The following is a 26200-nucleotide window of genomic DNA, read 5'->3' on the forward strand; positions in this document are numbered from 1 at the left end:
TTATTCTCATGAACCATCAACTTGGTAAGTAATTTATATTGTAAGTATGAAGTATTTCTTAGTAAATTCTGGTGTAAGAGATTTATGGTGATTCTTTAGTACCTGCTATTACAAATTGCATATAATCCTGAGCCCACTAGTTTGTTTACCTTAAAGTTTAAAAAATATGTAAATATTGTGGTAGTAAATCTTCATTTTTTTCAAAACAGGTGGAAACTCAAAGACAGCTATGATTGCTGCAATTAGCCCAGCAGACATCAATTTTGAGGAAACATTGAGTACCCTGAGGTACTTACACATGTTTACTGCATAGATGTAGAAGCACTGAACAAATGTGTCTGTTTCACAAAGCATTTGTCTCGAGGTCTGAAATAAACTTAAATTTTTTTGGGCAGGTGTCAGATAGCAATGGAACATTTTGTTTCAACCTCAAGGTTAAATGGCTAAGAAAAGATTTATTAGAACTCTAGGGAAAAACTCCCAAGATCACAGTAGTAATTCTCCTTACTGTCATCCATTCATTTCTTAAATGTTGGTTCTAAGAATTTAGTGTTTGGTCAAAAAAGTTTTAAGTTGAATTGCCCATGCTTTATTTTAATAGTTCACTGTGGTGCTTTGTTTTTTTGGTAGGTATGCTGATCGTGCAAAACAAATTTTATGCAAAGCTATAGTCAATGAAGATCCCAATGCCAAGGTAACTGAGAAAATTAGCCATGCTTTTAGACTTTTTTTAAGGAAGTTTGAAATTCCTGTGTTAATGATGCTTTTTATTTAACAAGTAATTGAATTTTGTGCATATATACAACTCAAAATATTGTCACTGACAAAATGCAACTTACAACTGAGGCAGAGCTTAGATAGCAGTACTGTTTTATAATTCCTCTAAAGCCTGTATCCCAAAGGCTTTCAAATTTTTTACTTTCTGTTGTGAAGTTGCACTACTAAAGGCACAAGAACATTATATTGTGGAAAGTGTGGCAATTTTCAGAGTCTTCTCATGATTTTAAAAATTATTTCAGATGAATATTTCACATGCATGTGAAATTTTCCATGTGGAAGGCATGTGAAAAGCCATATTAAAACATGTAACAGTACAGCTTGGCAATGCGTAGTTCTAGAAAATACTTCATAATTTTAGATTAATGTCTAGTTATTAATTAAACAGTCAATCTTGTTAAAGTAGTAATTTTTATTATTATTATCATTATTATTTATATTTAATTGTTTTGCACTGTGCACATTGTTACATTGAACTGGCCTGCAAATAAGCAAGCTAATCTAAGAAAAAATTATTACTGACATGCAGTCAAATAGTACTTACTGGTACCTACTACTATTACCACTGTAGTGTGACTAAATCCTGTCATGAATACAGTAATAACCTGCGTATAAGAACCTGAATTTTTCAATTTAGCCTAAATAGGTTCTTATATAAATGGTACTTAAAGGAAATTTAGCCTAAACAGGTTCTTAAATAGGTTCTTAAATTTGCATATGTATTTCATCAGAATATATTGTATATATATTGCAAATACAGTATCATCTCATAATAAATTATTTATAATGTACCATGTAGAGCAATGCCTATAGGCAGTTCAGTGCAGATACAGTAAAACTATATGTTCTTAACAAAACATAACAGTTTAATCAGTTAGTTATTAGTTTCTGCCAAGACACTTTTACAGCAACCCCACTGATAAGAACCTAACTTAAAACTTTAGGCTAAATAGGTTCTTATGTAGAGGGGGCTTAAAATGAGAATTTTAGCCTAACAGGTTCTTAAAACCCAGGTTCTTATAAGCGGGTTATTACTGTATCACAAATATGAGAATTTGATAGAATGTGTTTTTACCCAATATAGATAATTCGTGAACTAAAGGAAGAAGTGTCAAAACTAAAGGAGCTTCTGGTCAATGAAGGCTACAATCCTGATGATTTGCAATGTAAGCTTAATATTTCTTACTAGAGATGTGTTTCTCAGATTTGTTTATCAGTTGAACATGTGTATTTTTTTCTTGCATTTTTTTTTTAGTCTAGTACACAATGCTCTTTGTGTGCTTTTTTATGTAGAAAATGAAAGGGAAGTAGTAAGATGAATCATTGTTTCCTTTTCTTCTGTTTAAATCTTTCTTTTTGTCAGGGAGTCAGACTATTTTTTTTTCATTTTCCATAGTAATACCACCATCATTATTAATAATAACTCACGATTATATTCATATTATGTTGCTATACTTTCTATTTTTTTTATTTTAATCATGTTCATCTTCCATTACAGTCTTTTTTATTTCTAATTTTTTTTTAATATTTGTGAAACTTTATCTTATGATTTAATTCCAAATGCACAGCTGTGTTAAGGCAAGGGTCTACACACTTACCAAGGAGATACAGTCAAGAATTCCATGATGGAACCCTAGAGAGACTCAAGGTTAGATTCTTCCTCTAACAGTTGCTGGACACGTTGCTTAACCCTTTAAATTCCAAGATCTGATTGATCATTTTCCCTATCTTGCTGCTAAACATTTCGTTGTAAATTAGTAACAAAAATATGGTGTTAAACCAAAGTAACGTCTTCTATCTTGTAAGTTTGAATTTTCTCATTACATGTTTGCTGGATACTGAATGGATATTGTTGGGAGAAATTACATGTTAATCACTCCTGGAAGCTAAGGGGTTAACTCCTATTGGTGACCAAAATAGAATTTCTCCTTACAATATCAATAAAATATCAAGCACACAGGTGATGAGAACAAAGAAAAATAATCAGTAAGGGGACTATTAGTTGATCCAATACCAAATTCTCCTAAACTATAAGAATTGTATGGCAGACAGTAAGGAGAATTAATAATGAGATCTTGGGAGTGGAAAGTTTAATTGAGACAATTAAAAAGGGGCAACAGAAGAAACAAACCATATTAATTTGCGCCCTCTATGATCAAGTTTGCAAATATTTTCTGCCAGTGTGATAATTTTCTTTTATTACTTTGTGTTAAACTCGTCAGGCATCTGAGAAACTGATAGCTGAACTAAATGAAACTTGGGAAGAGAAGCTTAGGAAAACAGAAGCCATTAAGCAAGAGAGGTGAGTTTGAAATTTTGAAATATACATAAGGGTATTTGAAATTTAGTTTTTTGTTTGACTCTTAGAAATGTCATGTTTGTGGCGAGGGGGGGCGGGGGCGGGGGCGGGGGCGGGGGGGTCAGAACTGGTGGGTAATGTTTTCTTCTAAGTGACTAATAAGTTCTTTTGTTGGTATCAGCTAGACGATAGCTATACATTGAAAAGTCATTTTCTGGTCAATGGATGTTAAATATTTAACTACCAATGATTGAATTATTATATGAAGAACTTGGGCTAAGTATCTTTCTTGTTTTAGATTCTTTTGCATATTCATTGTAAATTGCAGATAAAGTAACTTTGTTTTCTCAATTGGTCAACAGAGAGGCAATGTTAGCAGAAATGGGTGTGGCCATCCACACTGATGGTCATACAGTTGGACTGTTTCAGCCAAGAAGGGTGAGTAATTTAATGACTATAATTGGTTGTACATGGTCAGTATACGTCGAATATTTAAAAGTAATTTTTTGAAGTCCTATTCAAATTACACCATGTTTTTTTTTTTTAAGTCAAAGTTGGTATTCTCAATAGTAAAGGAGTAAGTTTCTAAAGAAACTGGCGCTGCGTCGGTGGGAGAGTATAGCAGGTAATTTAGTGTCAACAACTGAGTTGAAACGTAAATTAGCCACCGTAAAGGGTAAAAAAGCTGACGTTTCGAGCGTTAGCCCTTCGTCCCCCCCCCCAATCGAAGGGCTAACGCTCGAAACGTCAGCTTTTTACCCTTTACGGTGGCTAATTTACGTTTTCAATTCAGTTGTTAACACTAAATTACTTGGTATTCCCAATAGTGTTTTGTAACAAAGTAAATCAATACTTCTGTAATGAAGTTAGTGCAATAGTCCTGTTGCTGTTTTTTTTTCTTTTCAGAGACCTCATTTAGTCAATTTGAATGAGGATCCTTTGATGTCCGAGTGTCTTCTGTACTACATTAAGGACGGAATTACAAGGTGATTAAACCACATATTTGAGCATACAAGTATTAACCTCACTGATGATAAGTGATGCCTGTAACTGTTTTTTTTATGTGTGTGGCAATTTCGACGAAATAACAGCAGTAGCATATCAAACCTAATGATTACAAGCAGTTCATGATATTAGAAGTATATGTACAAGTATTGTACTTTACAAAGTGTGTATTGCAAGTAGCGCAATTTTTTTTGTGAAACTTAGTTGATTCTATCGAATACAGAGAGGATTACTCAAACATTCATGAACTTGTTAAGTCTCGATCGGAAGCACACATAAACTTGTAGCCTGTCTGCACGCGCTCATTATTGGCGCTTCGGCACGATCGTTTCTTCACGCGCAGGAAAGTACGGGAGCCTTGAAAACACCAACTAGAAACCTAACCCAAAACCCAAGAGGTCTATAAGGGGTCTTGCACTTACCATTAGTGCTAATAATAAGGCAAATGAATAGAGGGGGAAAGTTTCTAAAGAAACTGTGATGCTGCGTCGGAGGGAGAGTATACCAGGGTAACTAAGTATTATCAACTGCCTTGATAACGTAAATTGACCATCATAAAATGTTTAAAGGCTGATGTTTCGAGCGTTAGCTCTTCGTCAGAGCAGACAATTCCTCCATTCACTCTGACGAAGGGCTAACGCTCGAAATGTCAGCTTTTAAACTCTTTGCAGGGGCTAATTTACGTTATCAACACAGTTGATAATACTAACTTACTCCGCGAATAATAAGGGCCTGCTCGAACGTAATAAACTTGTTAAAGCTGTTATTTTACTGCCTTAGAGTTGGCCAAGCCATGGCAAAGAGTCATCAAGATATCCAGCTTAGCGGGGAGAACATTCTTGATGAGCACTGCGTCTTAGAACACACCCAAGGTGAGTGGACTCTGAAGATTTCATGTTATAAAGGTTGATACTTCTTCAAGCACGCTGGCCAGGAATGATTAGAATGGCTTCAATTCGTGAACGTTTTCGTTTTATTAAGATCTTCTCGTTGTACGAAATTCGCGAGATTTCGTCGCAAGTTGAAAAACTATTGCAGTAATTAAGTAAGTTGAAATGCGATTACCCTTGAGATTAAAGGAAAGAGTTCATCCGTTTCGTAACAAAAACCATATTAGCTTTTGGTGTTCCGATGACGGTAGCATTGTTGGCAACGTCAAGAGCAGTTAAAGAAAAAGGACGATGAAGATACTGCCATGATTAACATTTGTGCTCTTGCCCTGTTTATTGCAGGTGTGGTGAAGATAATTCCTTGCGAGAACAGCCGTACATTCGTCAATGGAAAACTGATAACAGAATCCACAGTGTTGAGATCAGGTAAATTTTGCAATGAAGAAATAAACTTCACTGTATAATTGTTTTGTTGTAATTTTCGTTTGGATAGTATTCACTTTGTTTTCCTCATACTCAGTTGTTCTTTTTGTGTTTTTCAGGGGCTCGTATTATTCTCGGAAATAATCATGTATTTAGATTTAATTTTCCCGATCAAGGTAGGATGTGATGAGTTTTTTTTAACTTTCTAAGCTGCAATTAGTGTTCGTTACAACCTATAGGGAGACACGGCGACTCAGTAGTTAGTACACTGGACTCCAGGTGGAGAAAGGTCTGGGTTCGAGACCTGGCCGGGTCATTGTGTTGTGTTCGTACCGTTTACTTTCACAGCGCCTCTCTCCACTCTGGAGTATTCACCCTTTAAACCCTGACAGTGACCAACATCTAATTTCTCCTCACAGTAATAGGGCTGAATCATTCATTAAGATCATGAGAATAAAGGAAGTGATCGCCAACCAAAGAAACTTTGATTGATGATGAAATTAAGAGATCCTCGCAGCTAAGAACACTACTGAAACGAGTAGTTGATAATAGGACCTGAAAAAAATTCAGGCCTGTACGGGATTTGAACCTATGACCTCTGCGTGCACCGGGATTGCGATGTACTTGCATCCCAACCAGGCTGGATAAAATGATGTTAAAATAGTTGGAGATGTTTATTCTGATGACCAATCGAAAGGAAATAAGTTTGACTTTTTTGTTTGTGCCTTTGTCTCGGACTGAAAACATTACCTTCCAGATGTATTGTTCTTTGAGTATTTTATGATTTCGTTGTTTATTGACTAGGTGTCTTGGCGTTGTTTGTACGTTTTCCAAGATTACTAAATTACTTGTTGTTTCCTCTCTTCACTATCATTTAGCCCGTGAGGAGCGAATTCGTCAGTCTCGAGGGAATCTTCTCGAGGACATAAATGGTAGGTTACAGCTTTTGGTAACATTTAAGCGATTGTAAGTAGAGAGACTCAGAACTTAGACTCCTTCGTTTTCGATGCTTGGTCTTGTCACGCAAAATATCATGGGGCGCCGGTAAAAACTCATGACGAATATAAATATAGACGCGAGAGACACTCTTGCGATTTGTTGTAGTTTTGCACCCTGATAGGTTGAGAGGATGACGTGTAATTTTTTAGACCAATCACAGAGAGAAATAGAGCAAAACCAATGAAATCCAGGATTACTCTAAACAATCAATGCAAAATTTCTCTAGAGAGCAGCCACTGAATTATTGAAAGATCCGGCTAGAACTCTTCGCCGTTTTACAAGTCCCTTCACCTTGATTCCCAGCGAAAACTGAAGACTTTAAGGAGATGAACCCATTAGTAGATTACATGTATTTAAAAATTATCACAAACATCCGCTCAATTAAGTTATTTTTCCACAAATGAACAGGAAAAAGTGAGGGTAAAGTAGAGGAACCCGTGGACTGGTCATTTGCGGTATTGGAACTGCTAAGAGAACAGGGTTGGGATGTTAAAGAGATGAATGAAAGGTATGGCTTTTATTTTATTTTAGCTTTTGAATAATCGCTATATGTTACTTGGAACTCAGGGTTTTTTTTTTCCTTAACAAGGGTGGTTGAGTTAGAGGAGCAAATCAAGAGAGAAAAAGATCAAGCGGATTTACTTTTAGAGCAGCAGAGACTGGTATGGCAATCGAATAATTTATGTTAATCGTAAATGCTGTGATTGACTGAACCACTTAAGCGATGTGCATCTCCCTGAGTGACTGATAAATTCTAGGACTTATTCACTGACTGTTTATCTGTCTATCCGTCTGTCTGGCCGAGCGTTTTGAACTGTTTATATGGTTGTGTAAGACACGTGTTTCGAAAACTCACGTTTCTGAATAGTTTTTGTTTGTACAAGTCATTGATTTTCACTTGATTTACCGGTGAGATACAATTACTAAATTACATATATATACAATTTCTGACACGTCTAATTAAGGTTTTTACGTTTTCTTGCTACTATTACCTAATAAATGTAGTCGATTAGAAAGACAAGTGATTAAATTCGGACACCACCGTCTAAAATCGGACACTGTGTTTAAAATCGGACTTTAGTGTCTAACATTGAACACTAGTATCTGAAATCGGTCATTAATGTATAAAATCGGACGCTAGTGTCTGAAATCGGACGCTGGTGTGTAAATCGGACTCTAGCGTCTAAAATTGGACACTCGTGTGTCCAAAATCTGACACTATTGTCCAAAGTCAGACAATTATAAAGGTTTGAATAAAAGACCGGCTCCATAGTCAACTAGCTGGTTCATTAATCGACGTATGGACTACCTGTCGGGTTAAAATTACCCGACAGGCCAACCAACTAATTTGAAGGACTTACTGAGGTGTTGAATTTGATGAATTGAGGGACGCACAAACACAACTTAAGCTATTGACCAGAATCAGCAATAATTTTTGGGTTAGACCAACATTGAAACTTCCAACTATATCTTTGTACTTTTTTCTCCACCTAGACCTATGAAACGCGACTGCAGGAACTTCAGCGGCAGGTAATCAAACTAACTCGTCCCTTTAAGTACAATAAACAATCATGATTTGACAAGTTTTTGTCCTTTGCTATCTTTCAACATCGAACAGACTGGTAATCCAATGTCTAAAATGCTTTTGGTTCTAAACAGACTTGAATTTTCTTTCTAAACTTAGGTATTCATAGTATAGTATGAGAAGGAAGGGTTGATAATTTAGGGAAAAGAAATGGCATAACTTCATGCAGTGGTCAACTTAAAACATTGATTTCTAAGTTAAGAATAAATAAGGTCTGACTGGTCGTCGTCGGAAGTGAAGTAGCCAATTTTTCCAGAGTCTCGATCTTAATTAAAACCACAACCTTATCACATTTTGTCTAAAATAGTAAACTACTAAATTTGATGATACTAACGATAAATGTAGTAAAGATAGATTAAGCATCGTTCCTAAGTATGATAAATTACTTTAAGACATTTTAGTGCCTGCTAGTCTCGTTCCTAGGCACTCTCGTCCAGTCGCGAAAGAGCTCATCTTCGTGAAAGTGGGACCTGAGATCATCATTCAAGAGAACGAGAAGAGATCGCCTGGTTACTAGGCTGCAGGATACTTGTGCACTGCCCGGTGAAACAAATAGATATCTTTGCCCTGTGTTTTCTTATTCTCCTTCTCTCTTTCTCTCTTTCATCTTTTAGAAGGTTTCTCTGCACGGTTCTTCACGTAAAAAGAAAAAACTCATGTGGATCTTTCCACAATCAAAAACAGCACAATTTCTCTTTTCTTCGAAGGATACTCGCCGTGTTCGTCACGGACGGGCATCAACTACTGAAGGCTTTGTCAAGGTACTAAATGCTTCGGTTGGAAGAAATCTGTTAATAAATCGACAAGATCTCTTTTTTTTTAAAGACTGCCAGACACAAGCTGGACTTTAAAAGTCTTAACTCTGAGTTTATTATATATATATTACTGGACTCTACTGCTTGTTTCCATCTTCCTTACACTTCAGTCTTTCTGTAGTTGTTAATAGGTAATTTTTTCTTCCACACATCTCTGTGAGTGCCAGGTCCCAAGTTGCCCAATCAGTACTTTGACTGCTTTCTATGATCGTTTTAATGTTATTACTCTTTCGTTTAATTGTTCTGACATAAACGCGAGAAAAGGCAGACGGGAGAGCAGCTAGAGCTATGTTGTTTTTTCATCTCGTCTGTCTTGCAGCACAATCACGCCCCTCTCGTTGCTTTAATCTAAACGTGCAAGCTTAAACTGAAAAGATACCCTTAGGAACTCGATTAAATTTCGTTAAAAAAAAACGTCGAAAACTGTGGCCATGTTGCAGTTATAAAAGCAGATAGCTATCGCGAACCAAGTTAAATTTTAGCAGGTACAAAGCGTGATGAGGTAATTTTGTAGGAATTTGTGTCGATATTGTAACAAGAAAGCAGATATTACCAATCTTAGGGTTTAAAGAGTTATGTTTTGTCACGGCACGTTTAGAAGGAAACGGCCGTTATAACCTGTGTTTTCTCAAAACACTTAATGTCCTCATCTACAATAAAAGACATGATATTTGAATACTGCCAAGTGTTGCGGACGTAACCACAAAAAATTAGTAAATTGAGTGAATAACTGTAAAAAAGTCGATGGTAAACGAGATTGTAAACGTAACATTTGTTTCCAGACTTATTTTTTACGTGTACACTGTAGTACCTGACTTCTCTCTGTTTATTTGTTGCGTGATGTAAACACAAAGTTATGTTGGTAGAGATCTCAAAGGCCATCTACTTGGGTTGTTGTTGGCTCAGTATCTCTGAGTAGTTTTGGAATAACTCCATATTCACTCTGAGACTTGTGAAGGTTTTCTAGTGTATGGGAACAAACCGCTGGTGAATTGATATGTTTTTTTCTTGCTTTGTATATTTCTGAGTTCTTGAGTAGGAGACTTCTTTATAAATTTCTTAAGAGAAACCTTTGAGAATTTTTTGTCACACAGATGGATCAGTCGTCAGTACCATCCAGTGAATCAGTGGACAGTGACATAGATGTCGACAGTTTTGACAGTGAGAATCGTTTTCTTATACTTTCTCACTACCTTCCTTCAATTTTTGTAACACATGTTGACTTGTTAGGGTTGAGGCCTGTGCCCCTCCTAGGACGAGGAAGATTGGCGAAATTGAGTGAAACAAGGACAAGAACACGTTCGTGTTGAAAACTTGAGACCAAAATGTCCCTTATATCAATTCTTAGATTGTCACCTAGATTGAAGAAGAAGAAGGAAAAAGTCCTGTGGGTGTCTGCGAGTTTCCTGCAGCAGAGTTAAAATATTTGCAAGTAGATTTGGGCAAACACTTTTGTGATGTGGCTCGCAACACTTTTCTGTTGTCAACACTCGAACTGTTTTTAGAACCACAAAAAATTTGTTGTACAGCCTACAAGTGTTTACTAGAATCCGACTATAAATATTGTATTTTTGTTTTTGTTTTTGTTCTTTTTTAGTTTTTCTTAGTCCACAAATTTTTAGACTACAAGTGTTTGTTGTAATTGATTATAATATTGTAATGATTTTAGGCGTATACAGGGCCCCTCTGGACAATAGCCTTGTAGCTGAATGGGCCACCCTGTTTTAAATAAAGTTCACTTACTAAATGTGAGTAACATTAGAATCTGTTGCGATGGCAACCTCTTAAGAGAGCAAACGTAACTAACAAGAAATTTAATTTCTTACAGGCGAGAGCCCGCTGACCGAACGCGAACTCAACTTAGCGGAAGTGGTGATTGACAAGTGGAGATGTTACGTATGCACATCACTCAGGGTTGGTTTGAATATGTAATAGCTGCTTGCAATCTTTATTTACATGTAAATGGAATAAGAGAAGAAAATTATACAAAGTTTAAGTTTAGGCCAGTTTCTCTGACTGACAGAGAATAGAAAGTTAGGTTCTCTTTCCTTTTCTCTGGCATAAAATGCTTGAAAGATTTATAATAAAGAGGCTTTTATTAATAATAAGAGGCTATTCATTACTGCTGTATACATTAATTTGAGCTTTGTAATCATTGTTTGGATTTCAGGATGCCTTGTTGAGTCATGCAGTACTGTTGAAAGAAGCAAACGCCATCAGCGTAGAGTTGAGGAAGAAGGTAAAACCTTGAATCATAACCCTTTGCATCCTAATATCGGTAAACATATTCTCCGTACTGTTCTCCATACATTTCCTAAGGTTCTGAAAAGGAGAATTTGTTTAACAATCAAGAGTTTCTTTATTTGGTAATCATTTCGTTTGTTCTCCTGACCTTAATGTGTAATTCAAGGGTGAAAGGGTGAAATAGCGACCTTGTTCTGAGTTTTTATCATTGGTTTATCTTTTTCGCCATAGCCCTTAGCAAACGACAGTAGGATTTTTTTTTTATTTTGTATTTTACGGCGATCTTTATTTTGAAAGGACTAAGATTTCCAATCAGTGCAACAGGGTTTTCCTCGGTCGTTGCACACTATCTTAAATGGGAAAAACGTTTTCAAAGCTGATTTCAACTCCACAAGGTCCTCAGTGAAGACTTAAACTTTATCTATCGTTTTAGGTGGAATTCCAATTCACATTATTAACAGACACACTGTATACTCCCCTTCCATCGTTTCTTTTGAGTGATGTCAAACACAAGGATAACCCCACCGTACTGGCTGTGGAGGTCAAAGACATGAAACATGGCGCCTCACACTTCTGGTCGCTTGGAAAGCTACGGTGAGGACTCGGTCAAAACACAATCAAAATTGTTGTTTTAACAAATACCACAAATAATAAAACTTATGCAGTTGTTTCTTGGACCAGTCCCTGGACACAAATTTTCTGGGAAGTTGACTCCCTTTCTAACAGGAATCATGTTAGCCTTTCACGAAAATCTGTTTTTTCGTCCTAGTGTTACGAGAGAATTTATACCTCTCTCTCTCTTAAAGAGGGGTTCCTTTTGGTAGAGTGTATTTTGGTACTTTGACAGACACAAATTTTCTTTCCTATTCTACAACGTTTTGCAAGGGGCTTGTTATAATTCGTTGCCTCTGTTAAGAGTAAGGTTCTCATCAAATGTCACTTGATTGTCTATGTCAAACCTTGTTTTTGATGAAATGTAGAATCTTCCAATGTAAGAAACTCTTTGTTGTTTCTAAACCTAAGTAGTAATAGGTATTACCTCTCTGCTGTTTTCATTGCGACTTCTAGGGACCGACTGGAAGACATGCGCTTTTTGTATGACACCGCCGCAGAAACCAATAGTAAAATCTCCTTTGACTCTGCTGATCCTTTCTACGACTCACTACCATGGTTTAGACTGATTGGGAGGTATTTTAGCTCTAGCTTTTGATTTAAGTTATTCCTGCAGCTAAGAGTTTTAAAAAATTTGTTAAATAATTTTTTCTCCATAGACAAAAATAAAAGAGAAAATAAAATCATTAAAATCAACTATTTTAGGGAAAAAATTCCACCCTTGAGAATAAAACATTGGTGCGCATGGATATGGGATTCTAGTTCTCCTCTAATGTTCAACCCCGGTAGCTCACTAGTGAGTGCAACGAATGAGTAAGACTTCGAGTTGAACACGAGAAGAGACATTCCATATCTACAAGCAACCAAATATTTTTTTGTTTATTATATAAACACCGTAGGGCCTTGGATTGAGAGTGATGAACGCTTTGCCATTCATTCATCAACCTGACAGAGTGGCGCGAAAGGCGAGTGTTTGCAAATCAAACAAACGCATAAAATATTAGCATAACTTTACACGTGTGCAGTTACCGCTTTTTCTTAAGGCTGTAAACCTTGTATGACACTGCAGTGTATACAATAATAGACATCAATTTAAGAGTCGAGGACCTTCAGAAAGCTTTTTGTCTGCATCATTTTTGGCAACAGATCGTTTGTATACCTGAGTAACTTGGTGTTTGGTGTTCCATTGGAGCAAACGGTGCCGATTGTGAGTGAACTGGGGGATATACAAGGAAATCTATCCATCAACATTCAGCAATGCACTGGTACGCAATCATACTTATAAAAAAGCAGTTGTTTTAGGTTGACCTTCTTTAGTCTTCCTAGATTTAAACCTTAAGTTTCAATGGATAAGAGTCATCATGTCTTGTTCTTGGAGATTACACTTTACTCACACAATGCCCAGGCTCTCTCAAAAAGGCTTCCACACCAGCAGCGAAGCCATTAGATATGAGCTGGCGAGCGAAGCAGGTTGGCACGAAATGAGAGCCCTTCCTCCTCCCCTCTAACCCCCAGTCTTCCCCCCCCCACCCTTAGGTTTGGCTCGCTTTTCCAGCCTACTTGTCTCTCGAGGCTCCGTCGGTCGTGCTGTAGCGCTTATGGAAATCTGCTCGCACGAAAGGGAGAGCAGGAGCTTCGTGTTACGGAAATCCGGGGAGGCTTTACGAATCAATATCAGCATCTGGGCAACTGCCCACCTACCCCTCCCCTAACCCAACATTAACCCTAACTTGTTCTCAATTGACTGTTGTTGAGGGGAGGGGAAGGTGGTCAGTTCACCAGATACTGATATTGATCCGGATTTACCAATGGTTAGGTATAAGGAGACTGAGCCTGTTGACCTCAGAACGGTTCTGAATGCCTACCTTGTTTCTTTCGCAGATCATGACACTTGGCAGGTAGACGAAACGGGTCGCTCTTGGGTACTGTGGTTAGAATTTCCTTCTGATGATCACGAACAGAAGAGTGAGAACGAGGTGAAACATGGTCTGCAATAAATATTTTTAATTAGACTCCTAACTTTGTGTTTCTAGTTAGTGTAACTGAATAACGTGACTTTATGTGTTTGCAGTTGTACTCCACGAAGTGAAATCTGTGTATCATGTCGCTCTCTTAGTCAGTAAAGTACAGAGTCTTGTCGAACCGACTCGGATGATACACTTGCCTTCTTTCATTTATCATCTTTGAGAAAAGTACGAGGATGTCTCAGCCAACCTTTACTCCCATGTCACGCTTTGTTCAAAATCATACTTTTGAGCGAATACTCCTAAATTTTCTGAGCTATCTTTAGAGCCGCTGTTGCTTCTTAGTGAATGGCCTTTGAATAGATTAAAATCTGGAAATGAAAGTTTCCTGTGAACGGGGTAAACTAACACCAAAGAACTATTCACAGGGGCTCCCTTAGGTCCCTTAACCAATCAGAGAGCAGCATGAGGTAATATCGTTATCACTTACGCCATTTTGGATTAATACAGAAATCTGTTTTGTCCATTACACATTTCCGTTGATCCATCTGCTCGGTTAACCCCTTTAACTCCCAGATCAAATTTGTAATTCTTCTTACTGTCAATCATACAATTCTTATAATGGTAGTTCAGAGAATTTAGTATTGGATCCACTAATTATCCTTAAATTAATATTTTTCTTTATTCTCATCACTTATCTGGTTGATATTGTATTGATATTGTAAGGAGAAATCTTGTCTTGGTCACTCATGGGAGTTAAAGGGTTAAGAGCCCATCGGAGCCTCTACTACTTCTCAAAGAGGTCAGAAAAGAAGCACAAAAGAATGAACATGGTTTGGGGTGGAGAAGACTGATAAACACGAATTGCAAACTATGATGTATCTGAATTCTTCAGCGGGAAGTAGAAGAAGCGGTTGAAGCAGACGAGGTGCAGGAACCTCCATTTTCCAAGGGGACACTTCATGTCGGCCAGCCTTATGTGATTAGCATCACTGTAAAGCAGGCTCAAGGGATTCCAACTCAATACACGGATGTATTCTGTCAAATAAGGTGAACTGTAAGATTTGTGTCTCGAGTAAAAAATATTTGCAAACATGCGTTTAGGTATTTCCAAAAATTAAAAAAATAGCCTGCTGGCTTTGGTGACGAGGTTTGGTTATTTGTAGGTTTTTGTGCAGTGAAGAAGATGAAGGATTTTCCACGGAGCCCGTTACCAACAAACAAAATGGCAGTCCTCTGGGTTTCTACTATAATCAAAAGGTATTAGAATTGCATGATAGTTTGACGACTATGTGTCTACTTCGTCGATGTTGGCTTGACTCTTCTTGTAAATGTCTAGACTGTGAACAGTCCCTCCTTATCGGCGAAGTCCATCGCGCGAGGCCAAAAAAGTCAACGAAAAAAAGTGGTGGCTTGTGCGTCCCGGGAAACTCTGGTAGAAAAGCACCTCGCTCTCCGGCAGAGTTCCACGCGGGGCCCTATTTTTCGCTGATTTTTTTGGACTCGCGAGGTGAACTTCGCCGAAAAGGAGACTGCTCGTAGTCTGATAAATGTTTCTTTCAATGAAAACTTAACGACATAGTTGGACATCCGTGTATAACTGGGGAAAAGCTTATGTCTAGTATTACTATTTTAGAATGGAAGTATTTTTTCTTATCGTGTACAGTTCGACCATATTGCCTGAAGAAGATGAGCCGTATCCAATCGAAACTTCGCGATGCACATCGGAATTGATCACATCGTAAGACAAACAGTAGCCCTATACATTACAAAGTCATCTTTCGTTAGCTCCTGTTGCTTTCAAAAACCTGGCAGCCTTGATAGTATAGCTGTTCTTGACTGAAATTTTCAGGAAAATAGAGCAGGTTTCACAGGCGTTTTCTCCTTTTTATAACATCACTTTCAACTCCTGTTCTTTGATTCCTTATAAGATTGGAGTTGTGGTAACAAGAGAGTTCATAGACTACATCAGCACCAGGCCCCTGCAGGTTGAAGTGTTCGGCCACTATCAGCATCACCCACAGCATCAGTCAACTGCGCAGCTTCCAAGGTTTGGTCAAGGGCAAATTACCCTTAGTACTTCAGTTCAAGTAATGAGAATACAGAGTCTTATATTTTAACCTTTTCTGTTGTTTATGGGTTAAATACTATGTTTTCTGGGCTAGAAATGCTTCCCAGATGGTATGTCCATTTGAGGGCACGTGTGGCAGTAGAGCATCGGCGATCTGTGAGAAGAACCGAGTAAATTTAGCAAAAAAAGCTGTTGTACTTTTTGTCACGAGCGTGGGACAAAAAGAAATCGTAGTCACCCACGAGCGCTCGACCCACAGATAATGAAATTCCGTACCCTGATGCTCTACCATTGAGCTTTTGGGAACTCTGTGACGAGTTGGATCATTGCTGGATTGATATGTGACAAGCGCCCCGCAAACAGCCAAAACCCACCAAATGTTGAAAGTGTCCTATCCTTTAAAACCATTAAGACTTTTACAAATGAAACCCTCTTGAATTAATTTAACTGCTTAGTATTTTGGAGAAAGATAAGGGAGTGGGCGCGAGTAACTTCTTCTTTAGTGAAGTGGAGATTCATAACTAAGAAGGTGTTCTTTCATTGTTGTATGTTATTTTTGTTCTGTCAGGGCCATAGTGAAGGAAGGAGAATTTAGTTCTAAATATCTGAAAGGTAACAAATGACTCCGTGCCACTTCTTTTTCTTCGGGGTTTTTTTTGTTTTTTTTTTTTTCATGAGTATATCATCTGTTCTTTGATTAAAACTGTGGTACATTGCTCAACAAGCTTCTGCCAGTGGAATATCGATTACCTATGTAAGATCGCTGTGTTTTTTTTCCTGTTTTAGAATCTTCTCCTGCCGTACCTTTGCCATATCAACCCTGGTAAGGAAATGTGAATACCTTAGTATTAGTTGACGCACACCGTTCTAAAACTGTCGCTTGTCTTTGCGTTGTAGAAACAGTTCGTTACAATTTTTCTGGACTCAATTGTTTAGCGAAGTGCATTGTACTAATTGTTTCCTTTTTATGGTTCTTCAAATGGCGTTGAACCTGTTTTCTGAACACACAAAATGAAGTGTTGTGTATGACCTTTTTTTCTTTCTTTTATAGTGACGAAGAAGGAACTCTTAAGTTTGATTTGTTGGTCTGGGTTGAGGTCTTCGAAATGTCACCGTCTGGAGAGTAAGTTTTGAAATCCAATCTAGGTTTAACTAAATAGATATTTCTGTTTTTTTTTCCTAAGGAACATTCCTAACCCACCATAATTTTCTTGTTTTCAGCTATTTTCCTTGTGTTGTGAGGCGTAAAAATGACACTCCTTGTGGTGGAGTGTTCCTTCTTCATCAGGTATCGTTTTTTAATACTTAGGCGTAACAAAATTTTCTCGTGATTTATGCCTCTCACTTAACAACTTCGACATCGTTTGCAGACCCGAGGAAGGTATGGGAATTCAAGATAATAACCATTGTTAGTAAATTTGTTAGTAGCCTTGTTTATAATGAGATTATTCAGTGCAAATTTTCTCACAGAGCGATGGTGTTGATGAACAGGCTTTGACTTAGGATTTTTTTTTCTTCATTTCCAGGGAATTCAAAGGCGTCTTGTTGTTACAATAATTCACGAGAACTCTATGGACATCAGAATCAGAAAAGTCACAGAACTTGCTGTGGGTAAGTGAGCTGTTTATTCATGCGATATGACGCCTTTTCGATTTAGTGCTTTTAAGCAAAAACCTAAACAAAGACCGCGGCCAAAGAGAGCAAATGGAAATATCTCGACGAACAACTAATAACTTAACGTAAATACTTGGAACTGGCCGGAAAACTCAAGTGACCAAGTCGTATAGCTTTTAGTCGTAATAGTGGTGAGAGTTTCCTAAACCATTAACATAACGAAGTTTAGGAAAACTAAAGCAATCATTGATGACTTTCGACATTCAATCGAAAAGCTCCCCAGTACTTTCTCGGTATGCGATTTCTGGACAACAGGCCCTAGTAAATGGCTTAGGCTGAGCTAGGAATGTAAGGTGGATAAAGAACTTCTTACTCATAAGTCATATTTTTCCCAACAAATTGTGTAAAACTCGGTATTTAATAACTATTAACAGTTTATCTAATAGTAAAAGAGATTAATTACTAGCCTTAGTTTTTCTTTTGTGGTCATCCTCACTGCTGCCTCAACGGACTTCCTACTTTGTTCAACGATGATTGAAATAAGATCAAAGGGCGCGTGAGAGACTTACCCTGAGTTTATTGGTTGCCTTACAGGTCGTGTACGTACAGCTCTCACCCCTCCCCCTGCAGGGGAAAGTTCAACTCATACTGTTTCACTGAACGTGCTGTCACCCCAAGTCCAGTCCCACCCGGATGAAAACAGATGCGTGTTTAGATTTGAAGCAGCCTGGGACTCGTCACTTCATAACTCCATTTTACTGAACAGGTAAACCGCTGGAATTGTGTGTAAGTTGGTCTTGACACTCATTAACCTTACCTAATTCATGTATGCCACCTTGCAGGGTGACTCCGCCTGGAGAGCTTGTGTTCGTTACCATATCTGCGTACCTTGAGGTTGGTTTTGTTTTTCTTCTTAAAAATTGGAATTTGTGTAGTTAACTTGGAGTACAGTGACTAACTTTAGTTTTACTTCTTTGGCAAATAAACGGAAATCGTTACTTGGTGCTCGTTGAGATGTCATCCCACGAGTTGCGAAGATTCTTGCAATTTTTTACTCATGAATTCCTTTCACCGGCAGCTCGAAAACTGTTGCCAGACTTCATGTCTCACAAAGGATATTCCTGTTTGCGTGTTTGGAAGGGATTCAAAAACCTCCTCACGGTAAGAAAACTATATAATTGTAATTTTTTCTGTTTCTTCAACATTCAGGACTTCATTTTTAGTCTTATCGAGAGTTTATTTTGTTGAATTGCAGGTCTGTTTGGAGTTTGTTCGGTTCTTCGCGACGTCCTGAAAAGTAAGTCTCTGTATCAGCGTTTGCAGTGTAGGAAACTGCTTTAATTTTTTTTAAATTTCTGTAATCTCAGTAATACTTTTATGTTGAGTGTTAACTTATGTAATCGATTGTTCTTGTCCTTTTTTGCAGTGATAAACTCAGCGATATTTTTGAGCTGGTTTTCCATCCCGCTGATGAGCACGGTCAATGTAAGTAACTTTGTTAGGGAATTTTCAATTAAGGTTCGAAACCATTCAGGAATTGCTTTACTTTAAATTTCTCCTTACCGAGCTAGAAGTTTTCAGAAATTTTGTACTAGCTCTCAATCAGACTGGAAGCAATTTTGATTTGTTCTGTCATGTTTTACGGCATTTCAGGCAGTTTACATGTATTTGCTCTGAGTTCTTTTTGATTCCCTCCAAACTTGCTTTTTTTTCTCCGTTGGCTATAGTGATTATTTTGCTTTTGAATTACCGACAGAAAGTAAAGCAATGCTCTATCCACCGATTCGCTTTTTCAATTCTGATATATCAGAGTGAGTCTCGTTCCCCAACACCAACAAACCATGTTGTCTCTTCCCGTATCCTTGCTTGGAGGCTGTTAATGTGATCGAAGTATGTTCCTGTTTGTGTAGTAATGAAGACGAAGAAGAGAGCCGTGATCGACACTTCGAGTATTTACGTGAGAGGAGAAGAAAACCTTGGAGAATGGAAACCGAGAGGGATATCACTCCTTGATGAACATCAGTCACATTTAGACAAACTGGAGAGAATTCAGGAGGTAAGAGCTGTTAGCCACAGCCGGCTACTCAGGTTTCGCGCATGCGCTTCGCTCAGCGACGTTTAAAAGGTAGTGCAAAACGCGAAGACGCTGGTTTCAGCAGAGACTAAGTCGGACTAAGGTCTGATAGAAGGAATCGTTGCTTAAGACCTGATGCAGAATGAAATTAAATTTGTAAGGCGGCTTGTAGGTAATGACTGGGAGCTAACGCAAATCGAAAACAAGTTTTCAAACTTCCTAGAGCGAAGGTAGCGTTATATCAAACTCTTTTGAAGTGATAGCCGTGACTTTACCTCTCTTATCACAATCTGTACTTTGGAACTCTTTCCCGTTTGATATCAGTCCCTTCGCTCGGATAGTTCCATTTGTTTCTAACACGAGCGCCCTGGATAGCCATTCATTTCGGCTTCAGTGGGCTTTGTCCAAGCTTTCAACGACCAGTTCCTCGTTTGTGAACTAATCTTGTGGTAATTACTTTCGTGCTCTTTCCAGGTTGGTAAAGCTCGTCACATCCTATGCCTTGGTGAGACACTCATGTCCTCAGACCGTCCCGACAACGTGTTGGTTGATCCGGGAATTTTCTCAGCCGGTAGTACATATTCAAGCCGGAGTAGCCTGGGTTCTATTTCATTATCTTCCTCGTTTCTATCAGTTGCGTCACTTCCGGCTGGGAAGCCACTGCGTTTTACAAGAGATGTCAACCCAGAGCAAGTCAAAGAAACCTTGATAAAAAAGGTAACGGATGCCTATTTTTCTTTTTTGTTAATGATAAACGCATTGATGTGATCGAACATCTTTCTTAAAAAAAAGAATTAAAAGGAGAGATAAGTTGCGCAAGTAGTTAATGAGCCTACGATTCTATCGGAGGTTACCAAGACGTCTTCCACAAACACGAGAATTTTCCTGGAAATTCTTCGTAGCAAAGGCTGTTAGTGAAAAGATAAATAAAGTGTTACGATAGAAGTCATCTTTTTAACATGATTTGACTTTTTTTCGTGTTGGTTTGCAGTGTCTTCGTCTCCTAACGTGGAGAAAGGACTTGTGTGAAGCTAAAGCTTTGGTGAGTGAGTTATGCATAATCACCTTTGGCGCGCTGTATTTTCTTTACTAAGAGATAAATTCAGGTGGTGCTAATGTAATTGTGACAGTCCTCAGGGTTACAGTTGCGGCGTATCGCTTAATAGTTAGACTAAACTCCCAGAGGTGATTAACACTTAACTTTTCCCTTTAATAGCCATACATTATCCATCAAACAGGTGAAGAGATTACTCAAAGGATTCAGGTAGAAGTTGTAATCTTGGTCTAACACCATATTCTCGTAACTTATTTAGAAGGAATTAAAGGGTTTCCCCTATATCAAGACACCTACAGAGAGCCATTTCTCTTTCTCGTATTTTGTAATATATGTCTTGAGTTTCTCCTGTCCGTAGAGTCGAGCTCCTTCGTCAGAGGGCAGTGTAAGTGCGTTAGGAACACAAGAAAAAGAACAAGAAGATGAATCGAAAGTGGAGTATTACGTACCAGATGTGTTGCTTGTCAGGAAAAAGTAAGTAATTTCTCACTATGATTTTGTTTTGTTATTATTATTGTTATTGTTATTATTGTTACTACTGGCCCCGATGTTTTTCGTTTAGCAATAGCAGGAGTGTTGCTCTGAAAGCGTTAAAAGTGTCCTTCAGGAAGAAAAATGTATCTGTGCAATTGCGCACCTACTCCTCCCTCAACCCAACATTAACTAACATGTCATTAATTGTCTGTTGTTGGGTGAGAGAAGGGGTAGGTGCGTAGTTGTTCAGATGCTTACATTGATCCATTTTATCATTTGGCCAAATATTGTACTTCCATTTAAACGAGAAGTCTCTTTTATTGTTGTTCTGTGGTTCTATTTTTTTTTTTACCTCGATTTCTGCATTTGAGCGGTTCCCCATTAACGGATTGTGTTCTAGACAGTTTTTATTAAGATGGCTGTATCAAGGAAGAAAGTGACATCAAAGATTTGCTAGTTAAAAAATATTATAAAGTAATTAATTCATCACTCACTGAAAGGGGGATCACGAAAAGAAAATGTATGAACACATTCGAGAACACACCAATTGATTATCGTCTCTGTTACATTCCTCGATTGTAACTTTTTACGGGCCTTCCATTACAAGTCTTTTTTCAGTAGCTATTCAATTTAGATAGTTCCCCTCGAAAACCTCGCAAGCATTGTTACCACGTTGAACGGCGAACTACAAGAAAATCGCGTTACTTAAGTCAGGCTCATGATGAAAGAACGATATTGATGAATTTAAAACAAGGACTCGTGATTTGACATTGAATTTGTAATCCACAGCCCGGTGACAAGCAAGCGTGGGTACCTACACATCATGGACGACTGCAGCAGTAGATGGAGCAAATGCTATGTAGTGAGTAAAAAGTCTCATTTCAACCCTTGCACTGTTTTACATCTTGTATGGTTTTGCTTCCAGTAAGAAATAGGCATCTCTTCGACTGAGAGGGAATCTTTGAAGGAGTCTGCTTGATATGCTATCGAGCATCCGTTAACCCTTTAACTCCCAGATCAAATTTGTAATCCTCCTCACTGTCAACCATACAATTCTCATAATGCCAGTTCAGAGAATTTAGTATTGGATCAACTTATTATCCCCAAATTGATATTTTTCTTTATTCTCATCACTTATCTGGTTGATGTTGTATTGATATTGTAAGGAGAAATTCTCTTCTGATCACTCATGGGAGTTAAAGGGCTAACTACAACACCATCTATACCCTGTTCACGTGTAGCAAAAGCCCTCAAAAAAGTACCACGTCTTGAGTGTCTTCTTTTCTAAACAGTTTGTGCACGTGTCAGATTGTGGTTTTGCCTCCACTAGTTCGAGGTTATTTGTTTCTTAAGAAACTGTTGTGCCTTGTCGGTGGACAAGAGGAGCGACTGTTTTATTTAACAACCCTCGGTTGGTAATGGTAGATAAATCGCTGTGGCGGTGTAGCCGCGTGGACAGAATTGAAAGCGAAGTATTATACTTATTTGGGTGGAAGCTTTGAAGGGACGAAACCTGCGCAAACCATTTTGGATCGTGGCGTATTTCTGCGTTCGCGTGCTGAGGCTCCATATTTTATTGTTTTATTTATTTATTTTATTTCATTTCAGGTTGTTCGGAAACCTTACGTGCTTCTATATCGCCAGGAAGGTGACCCGGTGAGTGAACTCTTCCAGAAATATAATTTAAGTGACTTGAAATTGAAAACCTTAGTTCCCCTCAGTTATCCTTGATTTTGATTGATTACAGGTTGAACAGTTTCTGATCAACTTGAAACATTCTAAAGTGGAGTGCCCAGAATACTTTGTGGTGAGAATTAGTGTTTTTTTGTCTTTTGTTTTTTGTTTTTTGTTTTTTTTTTGGGGGGGGCGGGGGGGGGGGGGAGGAGGGGTATACTGTAGCAACGTGAGACTCTAGGTTTTAAGGTAGTAAACTTCCCAACCAATTGCGAATTGAGTGTCAAAGTAATCCGGGATTTCTTTGGTTCTCTTTCTTTGGTTTGTGATTGGTCTAAAAACTCGCGCCATGCTCTAAACCATTCAGACGCCAAACGAAAACTAAACGTAACTTTTTTGCCCGTGTTTTCCTGCGCATTTGGTGGTTTACCTGTTTTTTACTTTGACTCCTCATTGGCTTATGATGGTGCAAATTTATGTTATGGTAGGTATTTGTAATTACGTTTTATTTTTATGACAGTGAATTGAAACCGCCTCAAAGGCAACAATTGTACTGAACTGATAACAAGAAGTTTTGATGTTAAAGCCCGTGTTTGTGGCATGATCGCAGTCCTCTGTTTTCTCATAGGAATAAAACGAAGCAAATCTTGTAAATCTTGTAACTGGAACTTTATTTCAATCTTTTTCAGTCATTAAGTGTATTCTCAATCCGTACAAGACACTGCAGATTTCTTGTACGTAATACAACGGAGAAAGAGGAAGATGCTTATGACTGGCTGTATGCGCTCGATCCTCTGTTAGTTGGCAGTTTGAGGTATCTCACCGTGTATTTCTGAATTTCATTTACTATAAATTTCAAGAACTCACAAAGGGGTCTGTTCGTTTGCGCGCAGTTCTACTTAAGGAGCTTTGGAGAAAAGAGCTGCGTGTTCACAAACTTCTGTGTGGGGTGGGCCTAGACGGTCTTGTGCTTCTCCCACCCCTTGTGGATACAGAGAAGGGTTTATTTATGCCGCCGCCGCCCCCCCCCCCCCCATTAATCAACTTAAGACCCAAAATATGGGTCTTGTCTTTATATCAAGTCCGTAGTGATCTGCTCATTGAATCACCCTATAGTAGGGTTTCCACTGGTACTAAGAGGAACTCGGGTCCGTAGAAAAAATCGGGGCAATTTTGAAATCCTTTCGTACATTGAGGAAACCTCAGGGAGCAGTAGTTTTGTGGGTGTGCGTCCTTCGTAACTGATATAACGTAAATCCGGACACACGCGCGTGGTCCATACCGGTTTTCGTGTAAATGAGGTATGTCTGGTGTTAAGTGACTGACTCTCCTAACTTCACAGGTCGAGAAAAGGAAGTTCAAAACATGGACACAAATGATGGTGCGCGTGTAAAAGATTGTGATGTCTTAAGAAATTTTCGTTATTCATCAAAACTTGGAGATTTAATGATAAACTTCTCAAAAGTCAGGATGCTGTGTGTAAAGATATGTATGGCATCTTCGCCACGAGAGGGGCATGTCATTTCGTCAAGTGTAGCGTAAATAACGGAAGTGTTGGTGTTGAATATGACGGTTGAGTAACAGCAAAGGGGTCTAGAGTTCAGAAGTTTTTAATACGTGGTAAATTTAATATATTAAATTAGAATCCTGTGACTATATTTAATACTAGTAATGGTGTGAAAAAAATGTCAATTTGGTAATGTCCCTATCCGGGTACCTCTTTCAACCGAAAAGTTTTCATTTTGAAAAATACGTTTATTTGTAACTGGTGCTGAAGACAAAAGTGCATCTTTTCATAATTGTATCCATAGAATGTTCCGTGAATGGAATCAATAGCCTTCGTGGGCTTACATATTTATATTTTCAAGTTATAATTGGCTGGCGGAGAACCGCCGATAAATTGAAGGGATACTTGTGGTTGAAATTTCTAGATAAATAATAAGGGGCGGGGGGGGGGGGGGGGGTTTGTTTATGGAGATGCAAATTGTTTCATTCAAGCCGGCACTGTGCATGAACAGTGACGACAATAACAATCTTTCTTTGCGCTTTTTATATTGAAAAAGTTAGAAAAGTGTTAAATTAAATAAAAGAAAAGATAACTGTTGAAAGGTTCAATAAATGAAGGTATAGGAAACAAAATAAATGTAGTGATGACGAATTACACTTAGTTGTGGTCACGCGTTTAAAGACTGACAAGTACGTTCAGTATCAGTCAAGAACGTGAAATAACGATCAGATACATCCAGTGACGTTAAAGCACACACAGTGTTAATCAAATACGATTGAAGACGGTTACGAAGTACGTCCAGTGACTGATAAGTACATTCAGTAACAGTCAAGAAAGTGAAATGACGATCAGATACGTCCAGTGACGTTAAAGCACACATAGTGTTAATCAGGTACGACTGAAGACGGTTACGAAGTACGTCCAGTGACTGATAAAAACGTCTGGTAACGGTCAGGAAAGTGAAATGACGATCAGATATGTCCAGTGACGTTAAAGCACACATAGTGTTAATTAGGTACGATTGAAGACGGTTGCGAAGTACGTCCAGTGACTGATAAAAACGTCTGGTAACGGTCAAGAAAGTGAAATGACGATCAGATATGTCTTGTGACGTTAAAGCACACACAGTGTTAATCAAGAACGGTTGAAGACGGTTACGAAGTACGTCTAGTGACTGATAAGTACGTCCAGTAACGGTCAAGAACGTGAAATGACAATCAGATACGTCCAGTGACGTTAAAGCACATGTAGTGTTAATCAAGTACGATTGAGGACGGTTACGAAATTAAGTCAAATGCGTTCAGAGACGCGGAATACATCTACTGAAGGTCAATTTTTCCAGTGATGGTCGAGAACGTTTGATGACCGTAAATTTTCTTAGTGATGGTTAAATACGTCGAGGGTCGGTAAAGTTCGTTCCTTCACGATCAAATTCTTGAAGTGATAATCAAAAACATGCAGTGACGGTGAAGTACCCTTAGTTATGGTCAAGTTCATTTAAAGACAGTTACTTACGTCGTGATTGATAAGCAAGTCTCGTAATGGTGAAAAATGTCTATCGAAGAGGTACTGACGTCCAGTGGCAATCAAGTACTTTCAGTGAAGGTCAAAATAATCTTGTTAGGGTGAAATACATCTAGAGAAAATAATTGGACTCCTTATTTTCTCTTAGGGACATTTAATAACGGTCAAATGCGTGACGTGACGGTATAATACGTCCAGTGCCGGACTAATACGTTCAGTGACAATCTAATACGGTCCTAAACGTCCATCAGTGATCAAATGTGTCCAGTGACGGTCAATAAGTTCCAATGACGGTGAAATGCATCCAGTGACGATCATATACATCTGATGATAGTCTAATACGTCCAGTGACGGTCGTATACGTCTCGTGACGTCAAATAACGTCAAGAGACGGTCAAATGCGTCCAGTGATGGTCAATACGTCCAGTAATAACGGTCAAACACGTCCAGTGACGGTATAAGACCTCCAGCGACAGTCTAATACGTACAGTTTCGGTTAAATACGTTCAGTGACAGTTTAGTATGTCCAATGGCAGTGAAGTACGGATGGTAACAGTAAACTTCTTAGAGTTACGGTTAAGTGGGACAAACAGTA

General features: G+C 38.3%; 1 protein-coding gene across 2 annotated transcripts in view; it reads left to right on the forward strand.

Annotated features, from left to right (window-relative positions):
* The window catches only part of LOC113683477 (kinesin-like protein unc-104), a 33273-nt gene extending 8546 nt beyond the window's left edge, over positions 1 to 24727 (forward strand). Inside the window, exons 12-55 of one of the 2 annotated variants that reach the window (XM_027200722.2) lie at positions 210 to 288; positions 631 to 694; positions 1862 to 1943; positions 2346 to 2425; positions 3000 to 3079; positions 3439 to 3514; positions 3983 to 4062; positions 4862 to 4953; positions 5314 to 5397; positions 5514 to 5570; positions 6273 to 6326; positions 6802 to 6901; positions 6983 to 7055; positions 7888 to 7923; positions 8593 to 8739; positions 9888 to 9954; positions 10622 to 10707; positions 10964 to 11032; positions 11471 to 11631; positions 12106 to 12225; positions 12796 to 12914; positions 13531 to 13625; positions 14509 to 14663; positions 14780 to 14873; positions 15545 to 15663; positions 16253 to 16296; positions 16471 to 16507; positions 16736 to 16807; positions 16906 to 16972; positions 17211 to 17295; positions 17893 to 18064; positions 18141 to 18192; positions 18377 to 18459; positions 18554 to 18595; positions 18725 to 18783; positions 19209 to 19354; positions 19847 to 20089; positions 20364 to 20414; positions 20785 to 20900; positions 21690 to 21762; positions 22509 to 22556; positions 22648 to 22707; positions 23264 to 23388; positions 23917 to 24727. In XM_027200722.2, coding sequence (XP_027056523.2) covers positions 210 to 288; positions 631 to 694; positions 1862 to 1943; positions 2346 to 2425; positions 3000 to 3079; positions 3439 to 3514; positions 3983 to 4062; positions 4862 to 4953; positions 5314 to 5397; positions 5514 to 5570; positions 6273 to 6326; positions 6802 to 6901; positions 6983 to 7055; positions 7888 to 7923; positions 8593 to 8739; positions 9888 to 9954; positions 10622 to 10707; positions 10964 to 11032; positions 11471 to 11631; positions 12106 to 12225; positions 12796 to 12914; positions 13531 to 13625; positions 14509 to 14663; positions 14780 to 14873; positions 15545 to 15663; positions 16253 to 16296; positions 16471 to 16507; positions 16736 to 16807; positions 16906 to 16972; positions 17211 to 17295; positions 17893 to 18064; positions 18141 to 18192; positions 18377 to 18459; positions 18554 to 18595; positions 18725 to 18783; positions 19209 to 19354; positions 19847 to 20089; positions 20364 to 20414; positions 20785 to 20900; positions 21690 to 21762; positions 22509 to 22556; positions 22648 to 22707; positions 23264 to 23388; positions 23917 to 23953 — 3881 coding nt within the window. In that variant the 3' untranslated portion in view covers positions 23954 to 24727. The remainder of the gene's footprint in view (positions 1 to 209; positions 289 to 630; positions 695 to 1861; positions 1944 to 2345; positions 2426 to 2999; positions 3080 to 3438; positions 3515 to 3982; positions 4063 to 4861; positions 4954 to 5313; positions 5398 to 5513; positions 5571 to 6272; positions 6327 to 6801; positions 6902 to 6982; positions 7056 to 7887; positions 7924 to 8592; positions 8740 to 9887; positions 9955 to 10621; positions 10708 to 10963; positions 11033 to 11470; positions 11632 to 12105; positions 12226 to 12795; positions 12915 to 13530; positions 13626 to 14508; positions 14664 to 14779; positions 14874 to 15544; positions 15664 to 16252; positions 16297 to 16470; positions 16508 to 16735; positions 16808 to 16905; positions 16973 to 17210; positions 17296 to 17892; positions 18065 to 18140; positions 18193 to 18376; positions 18460 to 18553; positions 18596 to 18724; positions 18784 to 19208; positions 19355 to 19846; positions 20090 to 20363; positions 20415 to 20784; positions 20901 to 21689; positions 21763 to 22508; positions 22557 to 22647; positions 22708 to 23263; positions 23389 to 23916) is intronic. The other variant, XM_089205029.1, reaches the window with a different exon arrangement.
* The last annotated feature ends 1473 nt before the right edge of the window (positions 24728 to 26200 follow it).

This window comes from Pocillopora damicornis, chromosome 4 (assembly GCF_964200805.1).
Source record: "Pocillopora damicornis chromosome 4, jaPocDami1.2, whole genome shotgun sequence".
Lineage (NCBI taxonomy): Eukaryota > Metazoa > Cnidaria > Anthozoa > Scleractinia > Pocilloporidae > Pocillopora > Pocillopora damicornis.